General features: G+C 44.0%; 2 protein-coding genes across 5 annotated transcripts in view; one reads left to right on the top strand and one right to left on the bottom strand.

Annotated features, from left to right (window-relative positions):
• The window catches only part of LOC1279866 (uncharacterized), a 39,512-nt gene extending 26,762 nt beyond the window's left edge, over positions 1–12,750 (bottom strand). For 2 of the 4 annotated variants that reach the window (XM_061660992.1, XM_061660994.1), the window contains exon 1: positions 7,887–9,238. In XM_061660992.1, the coding sequence (XP_061516976.1) occupies positions 7,887–8,076 (190 nt within the window). In that variant the 5' untranslated portion in view covers positions 8,077–9,238. Of the gene's footprint in view, positions 1–7,886; positions 9,240–11,618 lie in introns of those variants that run through there. The other 2 variants (XM_061660991.1, XM_061660990.1) reach the window with 2 other exon arrangements.
• A 4,917-nt stretch (positions 12,751–17,667) lies between these two features.
• LOC133393604 (cuticle protein 18.6-like) lies at positions 17,668–18,224 on the top strand. Its single transcript, XM_061659238.1, has one exon. It carries the CDS (start codon positions 17,757–17,759, stop codon positions 18,114–18,116), a length of 360 nt encoding a protein of 119 aa, XP_061515222.1. The 5' UTR covers positions 17,668–17,756; the 3' UTR covers positions 18,117–18,224.
• The last annotated feature ends 7,337 nt before the right edge of the window (positions 18,225–25,561 follow it).

Here is a 25,561-nt window from a genome sequence, read left to right as displayed (position 1 = left end):
TGTGCACGCGGCGTGCGTTCGTTTTTGCTTATATTTGCAAATAACCCCGACAATGTACCACGTAACACACACGGCCGAAAATCTACAGCTTGGTTTGATTTTATCACTTGGCGCGTGAAATTGAGACGTAGCCCACCGTCGATGGGAATTATCAATAAGGCCTAAGGCAATAGGGCTGAGAGCAGCAAGGGAGCAAAAGCCGGCACAGTCTGTGTAAATGTGTGTAATCCCACAAGAGATGGTCAACGTTGAGAAAACGCCGGTGGTGGTCCCGCGATCATCGATGATGATGTTGATGATTGGTTAGCAACTGTCTCGTGTAAACACACAAACCAAGTCGCGGAATTTGATCGTACACAGGGCGATGAAGGAAGTGTAACCAACAGAAAGTGATAGCGAGAGAGAGGGAGAGATGGAACGCCAACAAAGCTTTCTGGAGGTTCTACACAACAACCTGACAAACACAGCCAGCCAGCCAGCCAGCCAGTCAGCCAGACAGACACGCAAAACCACCCACATCGTCAACATGGTCCATGGACCTAAGGTTGGTCGGATGAATAGACCGGGAAGTACTTGACGGCAGCATCCCGCCGCTCGACGGCGCTCGGCCCTCCACTTGTGGACCGACCGCCACACGCGCTCGAAGAAGGGAAAAGCAGCTTCTCACTTTCGAAAAGGAACTTCCTGGCAGCGAAACGCGTGTGCTGGAACCTACGGGAGAGGAGCGCAAGAGGCCGCCAATGGTGATTCGTTTGCGGAAACTAAAGTGTATCCTTCACGAACGATACACAGTGCGCCTTCCCCACCCTTCTTCTTGACGCTTAAGAGCTGGCCGGGGGCGTATAATTTATGTGATTTATATGCCAAATCGGGCGCTCTCCACCTCTATCCACAGTCCGATTTTTGTTTACTCATCGCCCGGCCGCCGTTCAAGATCGTTTATCGCGCGCAATCATCACACACTCCCGGGCTCCTCCTAGCGCGAGGCGTTTTGATGATGATGGATTTTCGTGGAATTGATTTGCTCTCGATGGGTTGATTTTTTTTCGCTACTTTGTGTGTTTAATCGGGTTTTTTTTCGTGAATGCACTTTGCCAACGCAAGAGTGTGGTGGGCAAATTTCATGCAAAACCGATTAGGCGCGCACATTTAGCGAACCACCACAACAGTACAGTGGTGGCTGGCTATGCTGGTTTGTGTGGCGATGTTGTGGGCTGGCTGGTTGTTGCAGGCATTGGTAGCAGCAGCAGCAGCAGCAGCAGCAACAAAAGGAAAGCATACTTATTCCGGTGAATTATTTTTTCAACCGCCTCGTCGTAAGTCTGCCTCGGAGGAAGAAGCGCTAAGCCGTTCTCGCTAATCGTTTTAACCAACAGGAGAAACACAAGGGAGGCTAACTGTTTGCATCCGTCGGGATCTTTGTGCCTTTTTTCTGAGGTACATTTTCGAGAACTGAAGCACCAATTGTGGGAATTGCTTTCTATTCTTTCAAAGGCAAATGCAAACTGATGTGAGATAGTACATAGCGTAGAAGATTCGTCGAGAGTTTGGCGTATGGTTTGGAAACCACAACAAATTTCCAAACTATGGAATAAATATTGATAGTACACTCGTAAACAAATGTTTGGAATTTGCCACGAAAGCTGTGAAACATCTCTAACGCAACATAACAATTGTTATCTTCTGAAGCCTGTTCATGAGTTTCCCAATTTTTCCCAAAGTTTAGAAATATTTGTCTAGAAGCTCCCTATCAGCACAGTTGTTCAGAAACAAGGCTTACCGGAAGGCCAAACCACACAAAAATGAACTATTTGACAGATTTAAACATCTGTCTGATAACGTCAACGGATAAACGGATCAATGGGTTGGAGGAGATACAACATGCGACCTTGGATAATCCCTCCAAAACGAGTATCTCTTTACGTGTAACTTTCACGAAACGAAGTAATTGACGAAGGAATCGATGAATGTTTAATTTAATTCGTACAACTTTGTCTTTTTGGTTCGTCATTGGTTGTGTGAACTTTTTTTAAATTTTCTTCGTTTTTCTTCTAATTTTGCGCAATGACCTCAGTCGATCTAGGTCTGTCTAATCCAGTAATGAACTTGGCTAGCTGTGACTTGTTGGTGTACTCGCAAGCAGGACAGTCAGTGCTGGGGTATTGGGGCTCGGTCCATACGGCTCTTGAACCTATATCACCATTTCCAGATTCTTACTTACTTACTTATCCGGCGCTACAACCGCTTTGCAGTCTTGGTCTGCCTCAGGAGTGTTTGAAACCGCTCACGGTCTCGGGCCTTCGTCTGCCAGTTCGTAATCCCGGCCTTAATGGCGGACGCCTCCACGCCATCTTGCCACCTCAATTTGTGCCTACCACGCCTCCTCTGTCCTTGTGGACGGCCTAAAAAGACTTTACGGGCTGGGTCGTCCGTTTCCATGCGTACAACATGGCCAGCCCACCGCAGCCTGGCGAGCTTGATACGCTGCACGACAGTGAGGTCGTCGTACATCTCGTATAGCTCGTCATTATAGCGGCTCCTCCATTGTCCTTCCACACATACAGGGCCAAGTATCCTTCTGAGCATCTTCCTCTCGAACGCGGCTAAGAGGGTTTCGTCAGATTTGGACAGTGTCCATGTCTCAGAGGCGTATGTGAGTACTGGAACTATATAGGTACTATATAGTCCCAGCTTCGTCCGTCGCGACAGGTTCTTTGAGGTGAACTGCTTTACCAGATTCACTCAATTAAAAAAACGGTGCTTCATGATGAACTTGACAAACTGCAAAACCGGTTTCGTGGTACAGTCGTCAACTCCTGCGACTTAACAACATGCCCATCATGGGTTTAAGCCCAAATAGACCGTGCCGACATACGTAGGACTGACTATCCCGCTATGGAGGCTAATCCAAAAAGTCACCGTAAGCCAACCCTACAAGTGGTGCAGGGCCGACAACGGTTGTTGTGCGCCAAATGAGGAAGAAGAAGCAAATCAACTGTGAAGAAATCAGTCTATTGGAATACAAAAGGCTCTAAATGTTAAATTAAAATATGATTTCATTAGATTAATTCCACATCCTGGCCACAAGTGGAACATTGGACTTTATGAAATTTATAGATCACTTAGATTTTTATTATTATCAGTTTAATGGACTTTTTGTTTGTTATTCTTATAAAGCCTGAGAAGACCAGCTGTTCTTGTTGCTCTTAAACTCTAAATTATGAGTTCTAAGGTTGTATATTTAAAGTACCATCTACATGTAATCATAGGTGAACTCATCCAATGTTTGATTGCCAATTCTAATGTTTTCAACACACAAAGAATCGCAATATCTTCAACATAAGCTTGAAAACTGGCCAAGAATGCTGCATAAAAAACTGAAAAAAATATTATACTATGAATCCAGTAAGCCACTGGGTAGGAAGTCGTCTAATCATTTAGAGCAGTTCTCTCCAACCTTTTTAGGATTGCGGACCACTTGGCTTTGAAAATACAAGTGATCGGTCAGCAGAACATAGGTTGGAGACCACTGATTTAGAGAATAATTTAGGAATCTCTCTATTGAAAAAAAAAAAAACGCTTTCTGGATCTTCAAAGCCTCTCGCTCAGACAGCTCTTATTTCAAGTTGAAATCTTTTATCATATTGTATACTGCGCCGCTTGCGATATCAAGTGCGACGGTTGTTTTAAGCACGATGACGTTCCGACAACAACTGCTGCACTTGTCCTGTCAAATACTGTGATTGCGTCAAGCATTGCTACGCTTGCGAAATCAAGTTAAAAAAACCCCTGTAAGTATGAAATGGTTCAAAATAAACTAAATGTCCATATTAAGGTCAATTAAACAAACGAGCATCAGAAACATTACAACCAAAGAGTGTAAAAAAATGCGAAAGAGTTGAGCTCACTCAAGTGAACATTCTCAGCACTAATGTGATTGAAATCGCTTCTAAGAAAATTATTAACTAATTTTCCTTTTCACCGCCACAAATGACGCCATTCCGGGTCAGATTTCCAAACCAGAAAGCAATTACTAATGAGTGAAACAAAATTTAATACAACCGCAAACACAACAACGAACACAACACTCTCGATCAGCATACTTAACATTGCCCTACGAAAGGGAAGCAGAAAAGTAACAGGACTAAAAAACCACCAAGTTATTGTGCACGTGGTCACGTTCCGTTCCGGTACCGCACCGGGAGTACGAATGTGCGCGCGCGTCCCCAAGGAGCCTCTTTGCTCGATGGCCTACATTATAGGGGCAAGAGTATTTCCACTTTCCTGGAAGGAAGGTCAATCTATCGGGACTTCACAAAAAAAGCCTGACAATACGCTTGGAACGTTTTTTTCCGCTTTCTTTTAGAAAGCTTCCTCCCATCACAAGCAAAGCTCAACATTGACAGGGGCAAATCGGCGAAAATAATCTTGCAACGCAAGGGGGCCTGCTGTACAGTTGTGTGGGTAGTATTTGCGTTGTGAATGAATCAGAAGCTAATATTTGTGGGGGGTAGACTGTTGTGGGGAAGAAAGAAGACGAGAGGGACAACTTTCGCCCCCCAAATCAACTCCACAAAGCCCCTGGTGTCTCGATTCGTAGAAGCAAGTATGAAAAAATGTCCGACCAACCGAACAGGCTGCTGCGGGAATTCTGCGAGCACCGTGACAGGCACTGGACGGAATTCCCCGACATTCGTCTGACAAGGGTCATGATGGGGCTGGCAGGCATGGAAACCCGCCCAAAGCGCACCCAAATATACGGGAGCAGTGCGCAACAGCAGCAGCAGCAACATCGTCATGTTTTTCTTTGCCCGCCTATTTCCCTGAAGGGGTTTTTCTTCTTTGTGCTAATCGAATGGAGCAATGCTACTCTCTCGTGGCAGACATACACACATACAGAATCACACACAAAGTGTGAGAGAGAGCGTCAGAAATGTTGCAGCGTATGTAACCCGAATGTCCAAAAGGGGTCTGGAAGGTCGACAACGACGGGCAGGCGAAAAAGACGCATTTTAATCGAAAGCACTCCGCTGCTGCTTTTCTTAAACCGGCGAAGCAAGCAAATGGTGCCCATAATATCCGTTCGCGCGTTTGCAAGGAAAAAGTTTCACCGGTAAGATGTGTCGTCGTCGTCGTCAGGGGAGATGCAAACAATGCTGGCCGTCGGCCAACAATGGTTCAGAGAAGGATATATGTAGGGGCACTCTTCTCGGGCCGTGGTTCATAGAAGAAGAAAAAACCTACCACAGCGCTCTGTCTGACTCATCGGGATCGGATGCAGGCATCGAGACGGATGTGTAACCTTTGGGGAGACAGTAGATTTGTGTGTGAGCCATAAAAAATCTGGGTCTTCCCAGATCCAGCCAGGGGTTCAGTCAACTTAGGGGGTAAAGTAATTGATGCACCTCTGCCCAATACGCAACCAGTGTTCTAAATACACAGCACTGCAGGAAGGATGTCCCCAAAAAAAGGGGGAGATTAAAATAGGGTTGCACATCCTTGAACATGGCTTTTAAAGGTGAAAAGTAAATACAAAGATTGCACAAATTGACAAATATTTGACTTGTTTAGTTTAAATTATGCACATACTTTGACTTTTTCTGATCACTTTCTTAGTCACTAGACTGATATGTCACTGATTATTGATATTGTTCTACAATCAATTCAAAGATTGTATGAAAACAAGCATCAACTCAACTCAACATAAAACCAAACGGGCAACGCGCAACCGTTGATAGCATCGTTCTCGAATCATAAACTACCGGGAATCCCCCAAGCCTGGAATCAAATCAACGCCCCCAGCTCAAAAATCCCCCCCAAAATTCACGAATATGCTGTGGTCCATCTTGAACGGTTTATCTTGAGCGGCCACAACACAAAAGCCCGCAAGCAAGCGAGATTGGCGTAAAGCTGGCGTTGTTGTAGTGCTAAAAGAGTAAATAAAACCACCATTATGATTCATTGGAAGTTTATCTAATCCACCCGTTTTGCCGTTGTTTTTACTGGTCAAACCAACAGAACTGTGCCGGAAACGGAAACCAAAGCAACCGGAAATGTGATAAAAAATGTGTTTTAAAAAGGTCTTGCTTAACCGCCTGGAGGTATGCAATTTGATGTTAAATTGTTTTATTCACTCTTTTCGGTAAGAGAATAAGTTTTGACTGCTCATGTGATGAGTAAAAATCAATCTATATATTAAAAGAAAGCAATAAACCTAAAATTATGCACGCTACATCTATTTCAGCTCCTGAGCACAATTCAACCTGTAGTGCCGGACGATGTTTAATATTAAATTTTGCCCCAAAAGTTGTGAACAAAATATTGAATTTTCTTATTTAATTTTAGCCATCTTTCCGTTCAATCAACCCCTTTTCACGGACAGCTTACCACAGCTTGAAAATCCGCTTTTGGATGAGAGATAATCAAATAGTTGTTATCATGGCTTCAATTTCACGACCACGCGCCGCCATTCACACACCAATAATCCATTATTTGTTGGCAATGTCGAGCGGGGTTTCCCTCCGGTGCGCGGTGCCACATTCTCGGCACGCTTTCCGTCAATCGAACTGCAACAAGGGGCAAAATACGCGACTCCAGGGGCAATTGAACTTGTGCAAAAAAAAAAAAGAAGGACATCCAGAGTTCACATTGTGCTAAAATGTGTTTTAGGGTTAGATTAGGGAGACGGGGAGCGTGTGATACTGGCAGGGAAAGTTTTCAGCTTTAATTTCACTTGTTCGATTTGATTCGAATTCGATCTTGTGTCCGTTTCATCTCCACTTGTGTCCGTTTCATCTCCACTTGTGTCCCCCGGCAATGTACGCGCGCAAACATTTTTATGTGGTTCGAGGGAGCGTCCATCGATACGCACCAAGTTTTCTCGCTTTTTTTTACTACTCCAATATCCTCTGTCAGTCAAGTCCTGACAGTGGAGAGTAAGATTGTAATGTGTGCATTTGGTCGCTACTTAAAGGGCGCAAAACTTTGTTACGATAAAACTCGCTTCTAATCGGTTTGGTCCCTTTTGTAGTGTGCATCGTACGACGGGAAAGTAGTTAAAAGAATTACACTCTACCCTACACACACACACAAAGTGGAGCCAACCCTTCTCATCCGAGCAGGGAAGGTTTAATTTCCGGGATAGGGGTTTTTTGTATGTGTGTGTTGCTTTTCAGGATAATCAAATGCTTCTTTCCTATCACAACGATTCAACGAAGCGGTGTGTCTCCAATAAACCGAACCGGGTGAACGGGTTTTGGGCGAGGATGTTTTATTGATCCGCTTCGGGACGTTGTTGAATGAATCTTTTCGTCATCCTCCTTTTTGCCGAGTACGGGGCGAGAGGAGCGCAATAATCAAATCAATTCGTAACCATGGGGTGCTGATTCATCGCGAAAACATCACGCTGCAGGGATGCTTTTGGCTAATGTTGTCGCTGTCAGCATAATTTAACCTACAAAGAGCATCAAATGTTTATTGCACCATTTTAACAGTTCACACATTCCATATTCCTTTGGCAGGGAATTCATTGGAATCGAAATGAAAGCAATTTTGCTTGTGAAAAAAACACCTCCAAGCTCTTGGAAATGTTTCGACCCATTATTTGTAATAATAATATTGTTTGTTTACAATTGGAGAAAGCGCGTGTAGAGCCCCAGAATACTTCCAATTCCCACGCGGAGGCGGAGAAGTAAATGCTTTCTTAAATTCTCTTCATTGTTCCGCGAACCGTCTTCGAACGTACCCCAATTAGCTCAATTGCACCGTTCATAAAGGTGCACGGTACGTTATGCTAAAACGAAAACAAAAACAAAAAAACTTTTCCAACCCAAAGCCTCCCACGAGGAGTGTAAATATAGTAAAAGCGGAATGCTGTCATTACTCACCGTGCGTCTTGGTTGGGAGGAGCAGGCAGAGGGCAACCGCCAGCAAAACCGTTCCCAGCATCATCTGGCGTCGTCGTTCGCGGGAACTCGTCCGCTTAGCTGACGGCAATTGTTTCCGCCGAAGGATGCGGTGATGATGCTTGCTGTCCTGCTCACCGTGAGCGGTGAAATGTCCTAGCAACGGCAGCATGGTGTGCCCGGTTACTATGATACGACGTTTCCTTTTTACGCTGGCAAATTTGTGTTCACTCGAGTAGAACGGACTGCTCACTGCCACCACTACACACTACACGCTACCCCCCCACTTGCACTCAGGTTGAATTTTTCTCGGGGTTTTGTCGGTCCGAGAGATGTCCCCCCGGCCGTTCACGACACAAAAAGGAAGTCTATATAATTTCACACCAACTTCGGTATGTTCTAGCGGATGATAATTTTGTTCCCCTGTTTTGCGCCTCAACATCCAGCCACCACACCGCGCGCTACGTCCAAAGGACGAACGAATGTACCGAGAGACGGCCTGTGCATGACATCGACGCCGTAAGAATGTCTCATTCCGGAACGAGCGCGGGACACGGGACCCGGAGAGCAATCATCAAGCAGTTATGGTGGCGCACACGTCATGCTTTTACGATGCATCGAATGCAGCTAGTGTGTACGTGTGTGTGTGTATGACTGCTGGACGGGTAGTCCTTATCTTTATCTGCTCACACGCAGTCCTGAAGAAGCGATGCAATGTTAAGCGTTTTTGCTGTCTCCTTGAGCGTGTGTGTGTCCTACATTCTTTTCTCCAGCACCAGCAATGTGGCACAAAAAGGATATGAACTATTAGATCCTACGAAGCAATAGTGTAATCGTAACCGCCACGTTTGCCGCCCTTCGCCGACAGCTAAAGCAAATCGATTAATTGCACACTCGGACAATTATCGAATGGCACACGAACGAGATTAGAAATCTTGGCGACTTTTTGACCCCCGCCGCCGCAGACCATCGGGGACTGTGATTCTGTCCAATTTAAAAACCATTCAAACTGACAGATCGGACACGCAGAAGGTGGTGGAGGTGGTGGTGGTGGTGCGGGGCTGGAATTTTTGAATGACACTGGACGGACGGTCGGTTCTTCCGCTTGTTGCGTATTTGTCTTTGCCGTTTGTCGTCCTCGTGTTTGCCGATGATTTGCTTTGCTCCGGCGCTTCGGGGAGAAGATAATTTAACTGACTGGCGCCTCGCTTTCTCTCTCTCTCTCTTGTTTAGGGACGTGCGCTTCTTGTCTCGATGATGATGATGATGGTTGGACTTGATCAAACAGTAGAACCTGCAATGATAAGCGGAGATTTGGTGTTTGTTAAATGTGTTCGATGCTATTTGCACAGTGTGACGACGGGGGAGACACAACGGATGGTGGTGCTGTAGTTAGTGATTGGACGCTCTTCTTTGATTATTAGGACACAGGCCAGACAAGCCCGAAAGACAGTTTAAAGCGCCAGTCAAGTTGCTCGAGAAGGCAATAAGTAGCGAGATGATTGTACTGCCACAAGCCCCATGGCTTCAATTTCAAGATCATCATCAGCAGCATCATCGCCATCATCATGAATGTCGTAACTTTTCTATCGAGTAAGGTAGGGGGGGCGCGTTGGTGTCTCGACTCTTGAACTTGAGAAAGACGATGTTGGTGGAGGTGGTGGTGGTGCTGGTGGGTGATACATTATTGGTTTTGTGTAGGCGCTTTACTGGGAGAAATGTGAGTCCTATCGCAATTTCAATTTGCGCCATGATTGGAATCGAAACGGTTGAAACATGATAGTTGTGAGGTGTTGTTCATTTCTGTATCTTCCCGTGTTTGTTCCTCTTGAGGTGTGAAGAAGCAGTGACGCTCAGAAGGATATGTTCTGAACAAGACCGATAATCGGTGAGGGATTAATTAACTAACTAATGAGAGAGCAAATGAAACGTTAATCGAACAGACTATCTAACTATGATAAAAATGCTTGTTGTTCGATGGGCAAGTACAGAATTAGGGTTTTTACCGCAATTTTTCATGTTTTGGAAAAACTTATTAAAAAGAAGCCTAGACATACATTTTCCTATTTTATCATTTTTTTTATATAAAAAGAGAAAAACTTATGTAACTCCTGAACTTCCTGAGCAACGATATTATGGATATTTTTCTATACGATCTAAGAATTGATTAACTGTAAAAAACAGTGATACAAAAACCAAAAATATTCATATTTTAGAATTTCTAAAGCTTTCAATGTATGTAATTGCCTGATTTATGCATTGGCATTGCATGAAAAAAAAAACAATGTAAAATATATAGCTTATTTTTTGAGTATTACGGCTCAGCCGTAAATATGTAATTTATAGCTTAAAAAAATCAGCATCAAAGATCCAAACATGTTATTTTAGCTAACTGCAAAAAATTGAAATAATTGTTGGTAAATATGCAAATTAATTATCAAATAATCTTTCTATTCCTCTCATCCCTTGCAGAAAACCCTTCAGGAGATAACACGATGCCGCACATCACACACGCATGACTCACACGAGAAGCGATCGGGAACCTTTGAACCCTCGACCGCCTTCTTCTTGCTTATCGTTTCCACCCCATTCACAAAAAGTCGTCAAGTGATCTTCGAACCGGCCACAACAATCCACACACCCACACGCACACACAGGTAGAGGCCCCGCTCACCCCCTCCCCATTGATAGGCGTGAAGGTAGATAAGCCGCTCACTGCGAAAGCCACTGTGACAGTGAAGACTATCAGCACAGCAGGCCGGGCAAGGACGTTCCAAAGCAGCTAGGTAAGATTGGCGATGACAGGCGGTGTGTGTGTGTGGGTAGGCGGTGATGATAAGTTGAAAGGGAAATTTCAGTACATGGGCTCGACCCCCGTGGCCCATTAAATTATGACGTCAGTGAGACGAGAGTGCTCAAAAAGAAAAGAAATAAACAAAACCGGGCAAGAAAAGAACAATCTACAACGGGCGGTGTGTTGTTATCTGGCCGGGTGAAAACATTCGCGCTCGTGCCTTGTCTCGCTAAGAACGTCCGCGTCACTCTACCTCCTTTTCTCTCTCTCTCACACACACACACGCACTTGTCCATTCATTTCGCAAAGGGAACCCTCGCTCCCGCCGTTGCCTCTAGATAACGACGGCAAACGACGTAGGGGGGTTCGGTAGGTTTGATAGAAAACAATCAGGTGGTCGTCGGCCGGTGTGACCTTTGGCCCCGAACGAGCGGCTCCAAAAACTCCCCAGCGAATGCAAAACGTGACCAGGCGTGCGTTACTATTAGCAACACACATTGCCAACCTGATAATGGACACATGACCAGTGCTGCCTTTTTTTTTTGGCAGGTAGTGATTGCACTTATCTGTCCAAGTGTCATATAATTCGGATGATACGCGGGATATGATTTATTTGTTTAGAGATAGACAAAAACAACAAAAACGGTTATGCAGAAGGTAGCAAAAACTTGTTGCAAAATGTTGAGAGTAAACCATCGCACGGTTGGTTTTTGATGGATTTTGGATGGCATTTGACAGCAACACCAGTGCATGTGTGTGTATGTGGTACGGTAACACGGGCAACACAACATCATAGTTACAGTTGACTGGATTCTAACAAAGCTGTGCCTTGAGCCATCGAAGGTGTATCGACAGGTGGGCCAAAGGAAAGGGCTGCGAAAGCAATTTCACGTCAATATAATCCTCCTCCACACACTTACCCAGCGATTGGCCGTTAGGCTGCTGCTTAAGCCGTTTCGCCAAATCAGTCAATGAAGCTATTCAAGAGCCTTCCGCGAACGAAAACTCCACTCACATTCGTCTCCAAAAATTCATTCAAAAAACCACTCCAACCAACACTCACCCAAGGAGATTGTGGATCTCGCAAAGGACAACACAGTTAAGCCACCCACACGCGTACAGGATGGACACACATACACTCTGGAATAACGGATTGTACACACGGTTTTGGGAGTGTGTTGCCGCCGTCGCTTCTGACGTTGTTTGCAAATTACGCTGGAATGCGCCTCCTCTTTATGCCTTTTGCATGATTACTTCTCCTCCTTCACCATGTACAAGGTTTCGTTTTTTCTTCTACTTCTTCCGTTTTCTTCACAAAAGCACCCACAATGCGTGGGGGAGCAAGCACAGAGCGCATTGAAGCAATTTCATTTCATTTCGCTCCGTTTTTTCACATTCTTCCACACCACGCTCTACACGCACAGTATATCTCGCACCCGAAAAACAAACACCGGAATACAAAAGCTGAACCACATGCACACACACACACATACAGGGGGACGCGGGAACCGCACGGGAACCACAAACAAAATGGATTCGACGGTTTGGTTTTGCTTTCGCGGGACACAATTAGGACGCGTTTTCAAACTGGCAACGGCATCTCCTGAATACAGCCGTCGCACTACTACTACTACGGCACAATACAAAGTGCTTCGCTTGCTAGGATTAATCCAACAAATAGCAACGACGGAGAAGTCACACGTTTACCTTTTACAACATCACCGTTTACGTATTGCACACTACAAAACGACAGCAAATCATCAAACTGGAGCGTTATTTGAAAAGGAGCTCAACAACAAAGTGCAAGTTTTATTTCCTTCTACTGTTTTGTTCAACGATTGTGCACTACTTTTTTTACTTGCACAGACGACGCGCGTTCACTGCGGTTTGATTCCTCGAGAAGCAATGTTTTCAGTACAGTGCAGCTTCGGGGAAGAATGATTCGAAAACCAGTCTCGCGCGTGTATCCTGGAAAACTAACCGCTCGGCACAAAACACATCCGTGCGCTATCAGTGATAAAACTATTGTGCTCCCGTTGCTCTGCTTTGTGTGTGCGTGTTGTCTGCCCGAAGCCGTCGTCGCGCGGCGCGTGCTGTCGCGAACGAAGCTCGCTCTGTCTCTCTCTCTATCCCTCTCGCAATGCATGGTGGTGCGGGTAGCTGACATATAGCCGAATGTGGAGTTTAAGGATGTAGAAAAATATATTATAAATTGCAGAACCAACACAAATGATCCGTTTTAATTTTTTCCTGCGACGTTTTGGAATAATTTATTTATTAAAAATAATATCACCGCTAAAAAAACACATTTACTGTAATTATCAGTTTTTTTTTTGTCCAACACTACTCCACTGTGATTTACCGACTCTCTCGCTCCCTTGCTTACGCTCCCGTTGTGCATGGATGCGCGGCTCTCTCCACAGGTAATGAAAACAACGAAGGAAAGATGCGTGCCCACGCGTGTGTATGTGTGTGTGGTGCGTTTGCATGTGCCGAAAGAAGCGAATAAGCGATCACAACAGAACACGCAAAATCAACGCACTCGTGGAACCGCGCGCACACACGCCGGCACAATTGGGTGATACGAAAAACGTTGTTTGCATTAGCTCAATTTAGGGGCTTTTAAAGTTTTAACTTTTTCTACGCTTGGCTCGATTTTTTTTGCTGAAGGAAATAAATACCCATACAACGTGTTGTATGTAGCAGCAAAGAGATGTTCAGGGCAAGTGTCCCTATTTACGTATACTGCTTTGTCTGTTTATCGAACTTATCCAATTTTTCTTAAATTTCCATACTATACAATCAAAACTGCATCACAATAAAAACGATATAAGAAAATCATCAGTAATAGTAAGACCAAACCGTATTACTTTGTAATAATTTAATGATGGTAGAACATTGTTGGGCCGTTCGGGTGGTACAGTCATCAACTTGTACGACTTAACAACACGCCCGTCATAGGATCAAGCACCGAATGGACCGTGCCACCATACGAAGGACTGACTACCCTGCAAGGGGGAATCAATAAGTCACTGAAATCCAAAACCCAACTGGTGGTTCAGGCAGGCCTTGACTTACAACGGTTGTTGTGCCATAGAAGAAGAAGAAGAACATTGCAACATTGTCACTATTGATTCAGGTTATTGATTAATTGTTCCAAAAAGAACTGAAATAAAAAAATAAAAAAAAAGAACTGAATTAATTTTTATTTAATAAGCCACTATCTCCCGTTTAAACAGAGCTAAAAAATGTTTGCTCTTTTAAAGAACATGCAAAACCGTGCCAATCTTTGCATCATAGTTCAATGCTTTATAAGATTTTTCCAAAATTTAACTCCAATATTTGCAGCATTGTTTCATCCTTTCATGGTGGCAACATCAGCGGGCCCACCAATAAATAATCCGAATCTACGTAGGCGTGTTGTACAGATAGGTGAACGCACTTTTGAAGTCGTCCCAGAATTCACCTATCTGGGGTCAAAGGTCAGCAACGACAACAGTATGGAAGCTGAGTTGCGCGTAAGGATGCTGGCTGCCAACCGGTCATTCTACAGCCTGAAAAATCAGTTCACCTCAAAGAACCTGTCGCGACGGACGAAGCTGGGACTATATAGTACCTATATAGTTCCAGTACTCACATACGCCTCTGAGGCATGGACACTGTCCAAATCTGACGAAACCCTCTTAGCCGCGTTCGAGAGGAAGATGCTCAGAAGGATACTTGGCCCCGTATGTGTGGAGGGACAATGGAGGAGCCGCTATAATGACGAGCTATACGAGATGTACGGCGACCTCACTGTCGTACAGCGTATAAAGCTCGCCAGGCTCCAGTAGGCTGGCCATGTTGTACGCATGGAAACGGACGACCCAGCCCGTAAAGTCTTTTTAGGCCGTCCACAAGGACAGAGGAGGCGTGGTAGGCCCAAATTGAGGTGGCAAGATGGCGTGGAGGCGTCCGCCATTAAGGCCGGGATTACGAACTGGCAGACGAAGGCGCGATACCGTGAGCGGTTTCGAACACTCCTGAGGCAGGCCAAGACTGCAAAGCGGTTGTAGCGCCGGATAAGTAAGTAAGTAACTTCATCCTTTAAAATGATAGTCGAAACATTTCGGTCAAAAAAAAAAAAACAATTTAAAATAAAGTCACTAATTACTTCTATTTTGTTAACATTTATCTGGGTCAACAATCAATGGTGAAGTCTCTTCTCTGGGTCTTCTTTCTATCTAGAACCTCCGGCATTATTTTTTACTCAACGAACAATTTAATGAGCAGTTAGAACAGCATTAGCAGATAGCATCGCGTTAGTGATATCTAACATCTAGGAAAAGCCGAAAAGCCATCCGGCGATTGAAGAATAATAAAAAGACATCCAAAAACTAACAGAATCACAACTGAACTGGTCAAGAACGTAAGTGTACTACTATAACACGAAACTCATCAAATTCGACTTTATCAAAATTATTCGGACTAAGCCTGTCAAAACCACTAGTGGAGCTTGGCTATCTGTGAGTTGTTAGTTTTAGGATATTCAGCCTTACATATGGAGGGCATGGTTCATAGTATGTTGGGAAAAAGAGCACAATTAGGTGTGCTGTGCGCACACGCACGCACATCTCAGTGTGCGGTGCACATTTCGCACTGTGCGCGCTCTACGCACTGTGCGCGCACCCCGCACTGTGCGCGCACTCTGCACTGTGCGCGCACTCCGCACTGTGCGCGCACTCCGCACTGTGCGCGCACTCCGCACATTTCGCACAGTGCGAGCACACTTCGCACGGTGCGCGCACTTTTCGCACACTCCGCACAGTGCGAGCACAGTCCGGACTTTTCGCACACTTCGCACAGTGCGAGCACACTCCGCACTTTTCGCACACTTCGCACAGTGCAAGCTTCACTTGCTTCACTTTGCACTGTGCGAGCACACTTCGTACCATGGTGGTACGTACACAAAGACCACGACCACACGACCAATGTCAGCTTTTTCTCTTAGAGTTCATTTACTCAGCCATCGGGTTCGTCTAACAGTGGATGAACTTGGCGGACACCTGACCTCTTCGAATCCCGATCGAAAACCCGTTACACAAACACAAGGATACAACACACCCAGACAAAAATTTAAAGGCCCCGAAACACAATATCAACACAGCGGTCCATAGCCGAAGAAATTATCAGGAAAAATCGGCTGACATCAAGCACGCGTTTCTTGAAAACAACTATGAACTGTGAAGGTCGTAGGTAAACGACGCTCCAGTGGGTTGAGGTTTCTCTTGAATTTGGCTGAGATGAAACGTGTCTGTGCTTGTACTCGGAGCCACCGCTTTGCGATTGTGCAATAAAACAGACAGCTGGTTTCACGGGAAAACTGTTATTCGCGTCGCAGGCTTGCGATTGCAGCGCATGTTTTGATGCAAAAATTACAATTTTCACTCGGAGCCCTAGTCAAATTTTGTGATTAACTGAAGAGAAGACATGGGACAGGGCAAAAGGGGAGGGGGGGGGGGCGATGGGCATGTGTGTGGTATGAATGTGTGCAAGCGATTTATGGATCTTTGATTCGCCCCGACTTGAACTCGTAGCACCAACGGATCGGAGTCGCTAATGCTAACTGATGCTGATGCTTAAAGGCGGTTTGTCAAAATATGCTCAGTACCATACCACCTGACTTCCTGTAACATGGTACGAAGTGTGCTCGCACAGTACAAAGTGAAGCACTGCACGAAATTTGCGAAACATGCTTGCACTGTGCGAAGTGTGCGAAAAGTGTGGAATGTGCTCGCACTGTGCGAAGTGTGCGAAAAGTCCGGACTGTTCTTGCACTGTGTGTAAAGTGCGCGCACTGTGCGGAGTGTGCTCGCACAGTATGAAGTGTGCTCATACTGTGCGAAAAGTGCGCGCACTGTGCGGAGTGTGCGAAAAGTGCCCGCACTGTGCGAAGTGTGCGAAAAGTGCGGATTGTGCTCGCACTGTGCGAAAAGTGCGAAGTGCGCGCACTGTGCGAAGTGTGCTCGCACAGTACAAAGTGTGCTGTGCAGTGCGCACAATGAGGTGTGCTGTGCGCACAGTGCGCACTCGCGCACAATGCCCAACACTAGTTCATACGAAGCTAGAACCCATGCCGGGAAAGTTGCTAGGATCCTCTACTTTACGACTTTATCCCGGAATCCGTATAGATGTCAATCACACCATACTACCATAGAAATACCATAGAAAACATACTAGGATTCAAAGAGGATTCCGTCAAGGAAAATCAACCACTGACCAAATCTTTATCATGCGAAAGATCTTGGAGAAGAGGGTAGAATACAGACATAACTGAACCCAGTTGAGTAGTCAGAATTAAACAACAGAGGCTTATCTAATGTCGATTAGTTTCGATATTTATGATCATGAGTAAATCAGTTTTACTTCTTTCATGTAAAAATCTATATAGACATCTCAAACATCTCGTGTAAATCAATAGATTACGCTCAATTGATTATGAATTTTAATATTTAGATAATAACAGTGTTAGTTATTTGACGATTTGCTTTCAATTTAACATTTAAACAGCCTTCCCAAAAAGCCATCAATTTCTTTCATTTTACAACGGTAGTCCTACTTTATCCGGTTGACAGTGACATTACCCAATTTTCAGACATTGTGTAACGCGCCGGCACACAGTAGGATGCGTCAGAACGTCACCGCCGACACCGTCGTACAACAGGTTGGCCGCCACCATATAGCACGTCCCGCGTACGATCACACGACGTGATCAGGTTGGAATGCTTAATCAAACGCATGCTACGCACCACGCAGTACCACACAGTGCCAGACACTATCCTAAGAGCGGCCCTCACGATCCTCAATGACGTTCGATGACCGCGATACATGTACTGTTCGTCACGGTCTCTTACCCTCTCCCCAAGAGATGCGGTTTTTTTTCGGGGAGGGAACGTTACAATTAATCGGGAGTATAAATATGACAATCATCGGTAGCAAACGACACAGTTCACAGCCAGCAAACGATCAGTGCTTTTACAAACCATCAAAACCCCAAACCACCACCACCACCAAACAAAATGTTCGCCAAAGTGTTCATCTTCGTCGCCATCGCCGTCGCCTGCGCTGCTGGCAAGCCGCTGACCGCTGCCGTCGTCGCCGCACCAGCCGTTGTTACCGCCCAGAGCTCGCAGTACGTCGCCCGGAACTACAACGGAGTGGCCGCCGCCTACACCGCCCCGGCCGTCGTGTCGGCCGCTTACACGGCACCGGTGGCCGCCGCCTATACGGCCCCAGTTGCTGCCGCTTACACCGCTTACGCCTCGCCGCTGGCTGCTGCCTACACTACCGCTCCGGTGGCCGCTGCCGCCTACAGTGCCCCGCTGACGGCCGCCTACACGGCTGCCTCGTACGCCCCGTACTACCCGTACGTGCTGTAAGGCACCTTCTCAGCATATCCTCAGTTAATGACTCAAAGGACTCCTGTTTTCCCCCCGCCATGATCGTTTGTTGTAAATAATTACAGTTGAAGCATTAAGCAATTCAAAGGTCGCCAGTGTTTGTAGTTTCGCTTTTTTTTGTACGAAGTTGGGAAAGAAAATTCATCATTATAGGTCTGGAGACTTCCACTCCGCCGGAAGTTCTTATTCTTCCCCCATTGACCCACAGTGCCCTGCAGTGGCATTCAATGTTGCGTTTGAAGTGTCCAGTGCCATTGCGAGTGTAACCTCCTTTTTACGGGAGACAGTGAAGGGAGTGAAAAGATTTACGCTCGTTCTTGGTCCATTCATTGGGATAGAAAAATAGAAAGGGGAATCCAAGAATAGGATCGGTTCTGTTCGCATGACGCACCGGACGCAATAAAGCCTCTTTAAGTATTGAATGGGAAGAGGGCCAATGGGTAGAGAGGGTGGTGTAAAAGTACACTTTACGGCGCAATGAAGTAGAGTGCAAATTGATCTGCTTCGATTGAAGCGGTAAGCTGCCGAGCTCTTTCTATGTCACGGGTAGCGAATGTTTTCTTTAGATGGAGTCTGCTTTTATGATGGTCGGTGTATTGATTTTAGCTGGAAAGCAATTTTCTGCGCAATGACTCGTTTTGTACGACTTTTCGTCTCTTGAACTGAAGGGGCGCTTTCTTTCAAAATTTGAAGTCAATTACTTGCGCGCATGATGAAAGTTGTCTTTAAAGTTATCAAAATTCAAAAGGAAATATTTTGTTCACTTCAACAATCAAAATAAGAGAAGAAACAATTTTAGATACGTATTAGTGAAAGTATCTTAGTGTCTTATTTGTGGATTTCGTCTGCAAATTGTAAATGATTTTCACTTCACTAAAACACTTCACTAAACACTTACCTAAACTATCTTAAGATGCAACTTATCAGCAAACAAACGATGATCGGATGACCGTATCCTCTCAAGTCATACTTATAATCAGTGCTGCAAAATGTCATGAAATGTCATATCCGTGGTGGCTTGATGCTCATTGATGATACTCAATGAAAGTGCATCATGACATGCCGAGCACGACGTGCGAGTGCTTGAGTCAAACCCCTATACTCTTACTGACAAGCTGAGCTTAATGCCGGTTCAAGCATAATCATGACTTCTTTTGGCTGTGAACCGTGCTGCCAAATGTTACTGCTTCAGTCACTAACACTCATGACTGAAAAGAAGCTCAAAACAGCTCACGTACACAACTGAGATGATCAGAAGTAAGACTCAAACAGTTGGTGGACCAATCACCAATGCTTTGTGACTTTTTTTTGCACTCAACTCTTGGTCACTCATGACATTTTCTGTCGATGATAATCACGACATTTTTGGAATATACTTGGCGTGTGGTTCCAGGCAACAAAATGATCATGGGTTTGGTCGGGTTAAACAGAGCGAGAAAGCATGCTCATTTTGTATCGGGATGATCACCGACAGAAAATGTCGTGACCAAGTGACTGCCCAAAAGTTGATTGCACAAAATGTCACCAAGGATGTAAAGGTCTCAACTACTGTTTGAAGCTCGCATCTGATCATTACAGTAGACCAGCTTTGCCATGACTATGTCAGTGACGTTTTGCAGAACTGATCACAAAAAAAAATTCATGACATAGTGACTGCCCAAGCGCTGGTCGCAAAAATGTCACAGCAGCATGCATTGATCACACCAATCGTTTGTGAATATCACCTCTGATTATGACAATTGAGTACGTGACGTGGCCAATTGGCATAAAGTCTTTATAAAAAAGTACGCAGCGTTGTAATGGATGTTGTTTCAGTCAGATCTTTTTATGACATTGCTTGTGACATTTTGCAGCATTGTTTATATTTAAGATCCCTCTAGCACAGGGTTGTCAGAACAGCGGATCTCATGCATATCTCGAGAGCCTTTTTAAAACTATGGAAAATTGTATGATTGTAACGTCTATTCAAACCAAGATTTAAACGTAAATGAATGACGTAAAAATTGACCTCAAGGAGTGCACTTTAAACCAATAAGTTCTGAGCGCCGAGAAATGTTAAGACTGCTGCTACTAGAACTAGCTTCAGTGGACTATCAACTTTCTATACATTTGCTAAATGTATGTTTTTCCTCGTTCCATCTTCAAGCGCTGACCTTCGACTGATTCAAAGAAAGTATCGAAAGTCTGTAGTTCAATGTATGTAATTTTGTATCTTGAGGATTTAAAAACAGCTCTACGTAAAGATTTTTTATAATTTATTACACAAAAATTCGATCTGTATAAAATTAAATGACATTCTTAAGAAACAAGCACTTGCAGCTGAGAGCTGATCTGTTTTGATCGAGTCGAATGTATTCAGGAACTCCTCTTCTAGGGTAAATGTACCAATAGTGGTGCAATTTGTAGTGGTACCGATGTGTTTTAATGGATTTAAAGTGTCAGAAAGGACAATTTCTGAATATTTTAACACATAGCAATTGAAATATGTTTTATCTACGCAATCACAACCATTTTTATCATAAAATACATCAAATTTACGAAAAAATACATATTTTTGTGACTGCTTCGTTGTACCTATAATGGAGGTATGGTTCCTATAGTCGTCGTATTGTGTTCCTATAGTGGTGGTAAACAAAGATGCATCAAAAACGGTGTATAATATCAATGAAACTTAGTTTCGAAGCTGTTTTCGTATGAATAGCAAGGATTACTGCCATAATATAGGTTTCTTGCGTAATTTGATCGTAAACAAATGTATAAATTTGATCAATGAAACTATTGACTAAAGTACTGCATCACACCTGTCGTCAACCTACACCCGGAAGAGTGTGCTTGATTTGAAGTCAATTTTTCATTCAGCCATATAAGCGAATTTTGGCCTGTTTTTGGTAAATTACCTACATAAAACTCATTTATGTTGCTTATTTTAGTGAAAACAGTACGACATGTCAAAAATGTCCTCGAAAAAATCTAAAACGACCTGTTTTTATTGATTTTATAACTATAATCACTATAGGAACATGCTTGTTTTGTGTACCTATAATGGCACTATGGTAAAAAACACTTAAAAATGCAAAAATATGGTCAAAAGGCAAATAATTTCAGTAAAACAATAACATTTCATAACAGTTATGTTGAAAAACTAGTAATTGCGTGGTTTTGTGGTCATTTAGAACGTTAACAGAAAAATGAGTTTCGTTATGAAATCCTAAGGATTTTGAAAAATGTTGACACATTTCACAAAATAATGGATTTTTTGGTCACTAAGTGACGGAATGGCCCCATTTAACTTTTAAACCCTTTGTAAAAGGCTAAAGAACATTTCACACTAACGTTAATAACTTAATTACTTGTAATTTGCCGTATGAACCGCATGTTAGTGCAATACCACCACTATTGGTACTACCACCACTATAGGTACATTTACCCTAGTTGATCCTTCAAATTTATGAAATAAAACCCGCCATTATTCGAACTTTCTTCTCCAAAGGCATCAAATGAGACCAGTCGTGTAGATAGTAGATAAAATCCGAAAAAAAAATAATGCGACAAATAAAAGATTGTGAATAATGTTCCCATGAGCAGTGGCTTAGGTCGCTCGCCGACTGCCACAAGGTCGTACGTGGTTCGATTGCCAACCGGGAACCATTTCTTACATGCACGACGTTCAGTTACCCGGCTTGCGGTTAAAATTAATCACAAAATGCCATTTGAAAAGGGGGTCAGTCTGCTTACAGATTATGAAATTGCGTTTGTACATCGAAAAATGAGGCAATAAAATGAACAACATTAAGCATACGCATAACATTAGACCTCATTAGTTGCTTCAAGACGTGATTGGTTTAATGTTGAATTGTTTATTATCAATTTTAAGCATACTTTTAATGCCTTACAAACTGAAGAGCTATGCAAAAAAGGAGTCTGAATCCAAGAAAGCTATCGTAACGATTGGAAAGGATTCCTTCTGCCGCTAGCTATGTCAGTGGTAAAAAGGCACCAAAAATCAATAACTACCACTAACTGTGCTAATACGCTCAAGACGCATTGTACCGCAAATGTACCTTCAAAGCACGTGACGAGTTTTGCGATTACCTTCATCACCGAATACCGAGAACGGTTTATCCCCCGTTTATGGATGTGCAAAGATTATGCAAATGCCACATCCTCACGCTGCCCCTCATCAAACCCCACTCATCAAACCCCTCACTATCATATACCGACAAACCTCATAAAACCCGGTCATCTGTCATATTCATATTGCACACGTCCGGGGGTGAGGAAGAAGGACAGGTTCCGGAATTCTTCGTACTCGGGGTTGCAAGGATATATATTCTATCTGGCACTCAGATCGGGTCGTCTTCACCCGATTGCTTAAAGTTGAAGCTCGGATCGAAGATCCACCGCTTCTACGCTATTCTTATCCCTTTTGGCAGCATTTCTAAGACAAATTCCTTCGCCTTCGTGCGAAACCCGCACCTGCACCTTAGAAATGGCATTTTCATCGACACGTGCCAACCACACAAAACCGCAAAGGACAAACGAACGACCAAGCGTGGAAAAATATTCTAAGAAATGCGAACAATTCTCATATTTAATATTCATACCCACCCAATAATTATGCACGGTACGCGGCTGGTGCCAACCAACCATTCCCGACCGACCGGATACCACCATCCTTTTCATCCTGCACAACCACACATCCTGCCAGCAAGCAGCAGCAGCATCGCCGTACCGTGGCTTGCGAAACAAACCATACGCATTAAGGTGCTTCCTTGCGCAAAAAGGGAAGTATGCGCCATCTCATGCCGTCGTCGTTCGCGCACGGGGACGGGGCACCGTCGTGAACCTTTGTCTACCGATACGATGGTGTCCATCCTGTGGCATCGGCAAACCCAACGTTGCACAAATACCACCGGTCAACGCCGCAACAACAGGTACGAGGCGCGAATTCAAAACGACTCGTTCGAGCCCGAAACCGAAACGCGCCACAGCAAACCAATATGTCATCATTCCAGCAGTTTTTTTTTTCCATCGGATGAGCTTTGAGCTGGACAGCAAAATAAAAAGCAACAGGCCCCTGCTAGGCAAGGGTGTGTGTGATATCGTCGTCCTGCTGGCATAATTGTGAAGCCATTGGGGTTGCCTCTTCCTGCCGCCCGGGCGTTCGTTCTGGAATGGAATCCACTCGCACGTTTGTGCACGCGGTGAATAGTCAAGCATTCCAACTCTGTTCCAACCAGTTCGCTTTCTCCGGGGCACTGGATGATGCAACACCGGACGGACGGGGTAGCACGGGGTCGACGAGCACAGAGGACACCAGCTCTTTCTCACGGGGGGTTAGGGCACAACAAAAAAAAGGATGGAGGTGCTTTATAATTGCACCGAGTTATTGCCGGCGGAATGAGATTAAAAGGCTATAGTGAGTGTGTGTGTGTCGATCAGGATGTTTGTGGTAAGTGAAAAGAGGAAAAGCGAGAAGCAAAAAAATGGTGGAAAACACCAGTCAGCTCGACGAGTGGACTTTGTGTGGTGCGAATGACAAAATAATGCCAGGGCTCGCTTATGTGACCGGACGATTGACTTTGAACTTCGGCACATTGGGGTAAGATGGAGGAATTGAAGGATAAAAATGGTTAACAATTGTTCTTTTGTTCTATTATTTATCTAGTTTTTTTTTCTAAAATGAGGTTGTAAATATGAGCACAAATGCCACAAAAGAAATTAGGGAAATTCCTGAAATGGAATAAAGGATTAACCTAGTAAGATGACTTGATCATCCGAAAATCGTGTTAGTCGTTCCATTGTTCATATTAATAACGATCTTTAGTGATTTTTACAATTCCTCGACTTATGCCTTCTTAACATGTCAAATTCCTCCAAATAATCTGCAAATTTCGAAGCAATTTAATATTTATTAATGTAATTTAGCTATCAAAATATTTTACCTAACTAAAATAACTAAAAGCATGCCCGTCAAGCCCCATACAGGCCGTCCCCCCCCCGTAGCAAGGATTGGAGAATTGGCTCTGTGGTACTGAATAAGTCTCGAAAGCCTATAAAGGCCGGTCTGCGTAGTACGATACGCCAAATAGAAGAAGACTTAGCCCAGAACTTCTCATGCTCTCCAGGCTTGAAGAAAGAGGCTTTCATACGATTGTAAGTCACTGTTACTATCATAGTTTTCATGCTGCTGTTCTAGTACCTATCTAATAGAACATCTTCATATAACAGAACTTCTGAATATATTATGATTCAAAGATAATTCACGAACTTATACTGATCTTGCAACTGAATTGAAACCTATCCTAGTGTAAGACAGTTACGGATTAAACCGCTCACACTAAAGCGATCACACGAATGTAGGCTCTTCTAAAGTCCCGAACGGGAAGTTGTATGAGGAATTGAGCAATGATTGAGAATCAAATTTACTTGTAGGAAGAGGTGCTCCTTAATTCGGGATCCCTCGAGACCTCTGGCCGCTTAGCTTGCATATGATTTATTCGCCTCTGGTTTAAGAATTGATATAGAACCTATACTGGACTTGAAATTAAATTAAATGAAATTAAATCAGATCGTAGTCTTGGAAGTTATTCCAAATCTATCCTAGTTCGTGAACCTATAACGGAGTTGATTAGGAACTCTAAACGGATCATCCCAGATACTCATATTGTGTCTAGAACTGGTCAAGTATCCTGATCTCGGAACTGGTCACGAATTTATGCCAGGCCTAGAACGGGCTGCAACATTCTGATTGTACTGCCCAATCGATAGGAAATCCTTGGAATTGCTATTCCGGGATAAATTTAGAGGTTTTAATGTAAAGGCCGGGCTACATTGATCGTACTCGCAAGCGTAATTTTGATTTTCACTAGCGCATCTGGCGGCGGCTGGTGGAAGCTTTTTTTGGTCATGTAGCGAATGGGCATGCCGGATCTCAAAATTAAGTAGTTTTTTCATCATTTTCCATTGCAAAAACGGCTGAAATACTTGCACAACATATTTATGTATCAATTGCAAAGCTTTTCCACTCCAGTTAATGTAAAAAACATAGAAAATTAACGTATTTTCTGGAGCGGCTCCAAATTGTTTGGCAAAATGCTTCGGTCAGCCGCCGCCAGATGCGCTAGTGAAAATCAAAATTACGCTTGCGAGTACGATCAATGTAGCCCGGCCTTAAGGTGTTAAGGTCGGGCTACATTGATCGTACTCTCTGGTGTAATTTCGATTTTCACTTGCGCATCTGGCGGCGGCTGACCGAAGCATTTTGCCAAACAATTTGGAGCCGCTTCAGAAAATATGTTATTTTTCCATGTTTTTTACTTAAACTGGACTGAAAAGCTATGCTATTGATAGATAAATATGTTGTGCAAGTATTTTAGTCATTTTCGCATCAAAAAACGATGAAAAAACAACTTAAATTAGAG

Source organism: Anopheles gambiae, chromosome 3, assembly GCF_943734735.2.
Source record: "Anopheles gambiae chromosome 3, idAnoGambNW_F1_1, whole genome shotgun sequence".
NCBI classification, from domain to species: domain Eukaryota; kingdom Metazoa; phylum Arthropoda; class Insecta; order Diptera; family Culicidae; genus Anopheles; species Anopheles gambiae.
The sequence above is the reverse complement of the archived record's forward strand: the minus strand, read 5'-3'. Positions and strand labels throughout refer to the sequence as shown.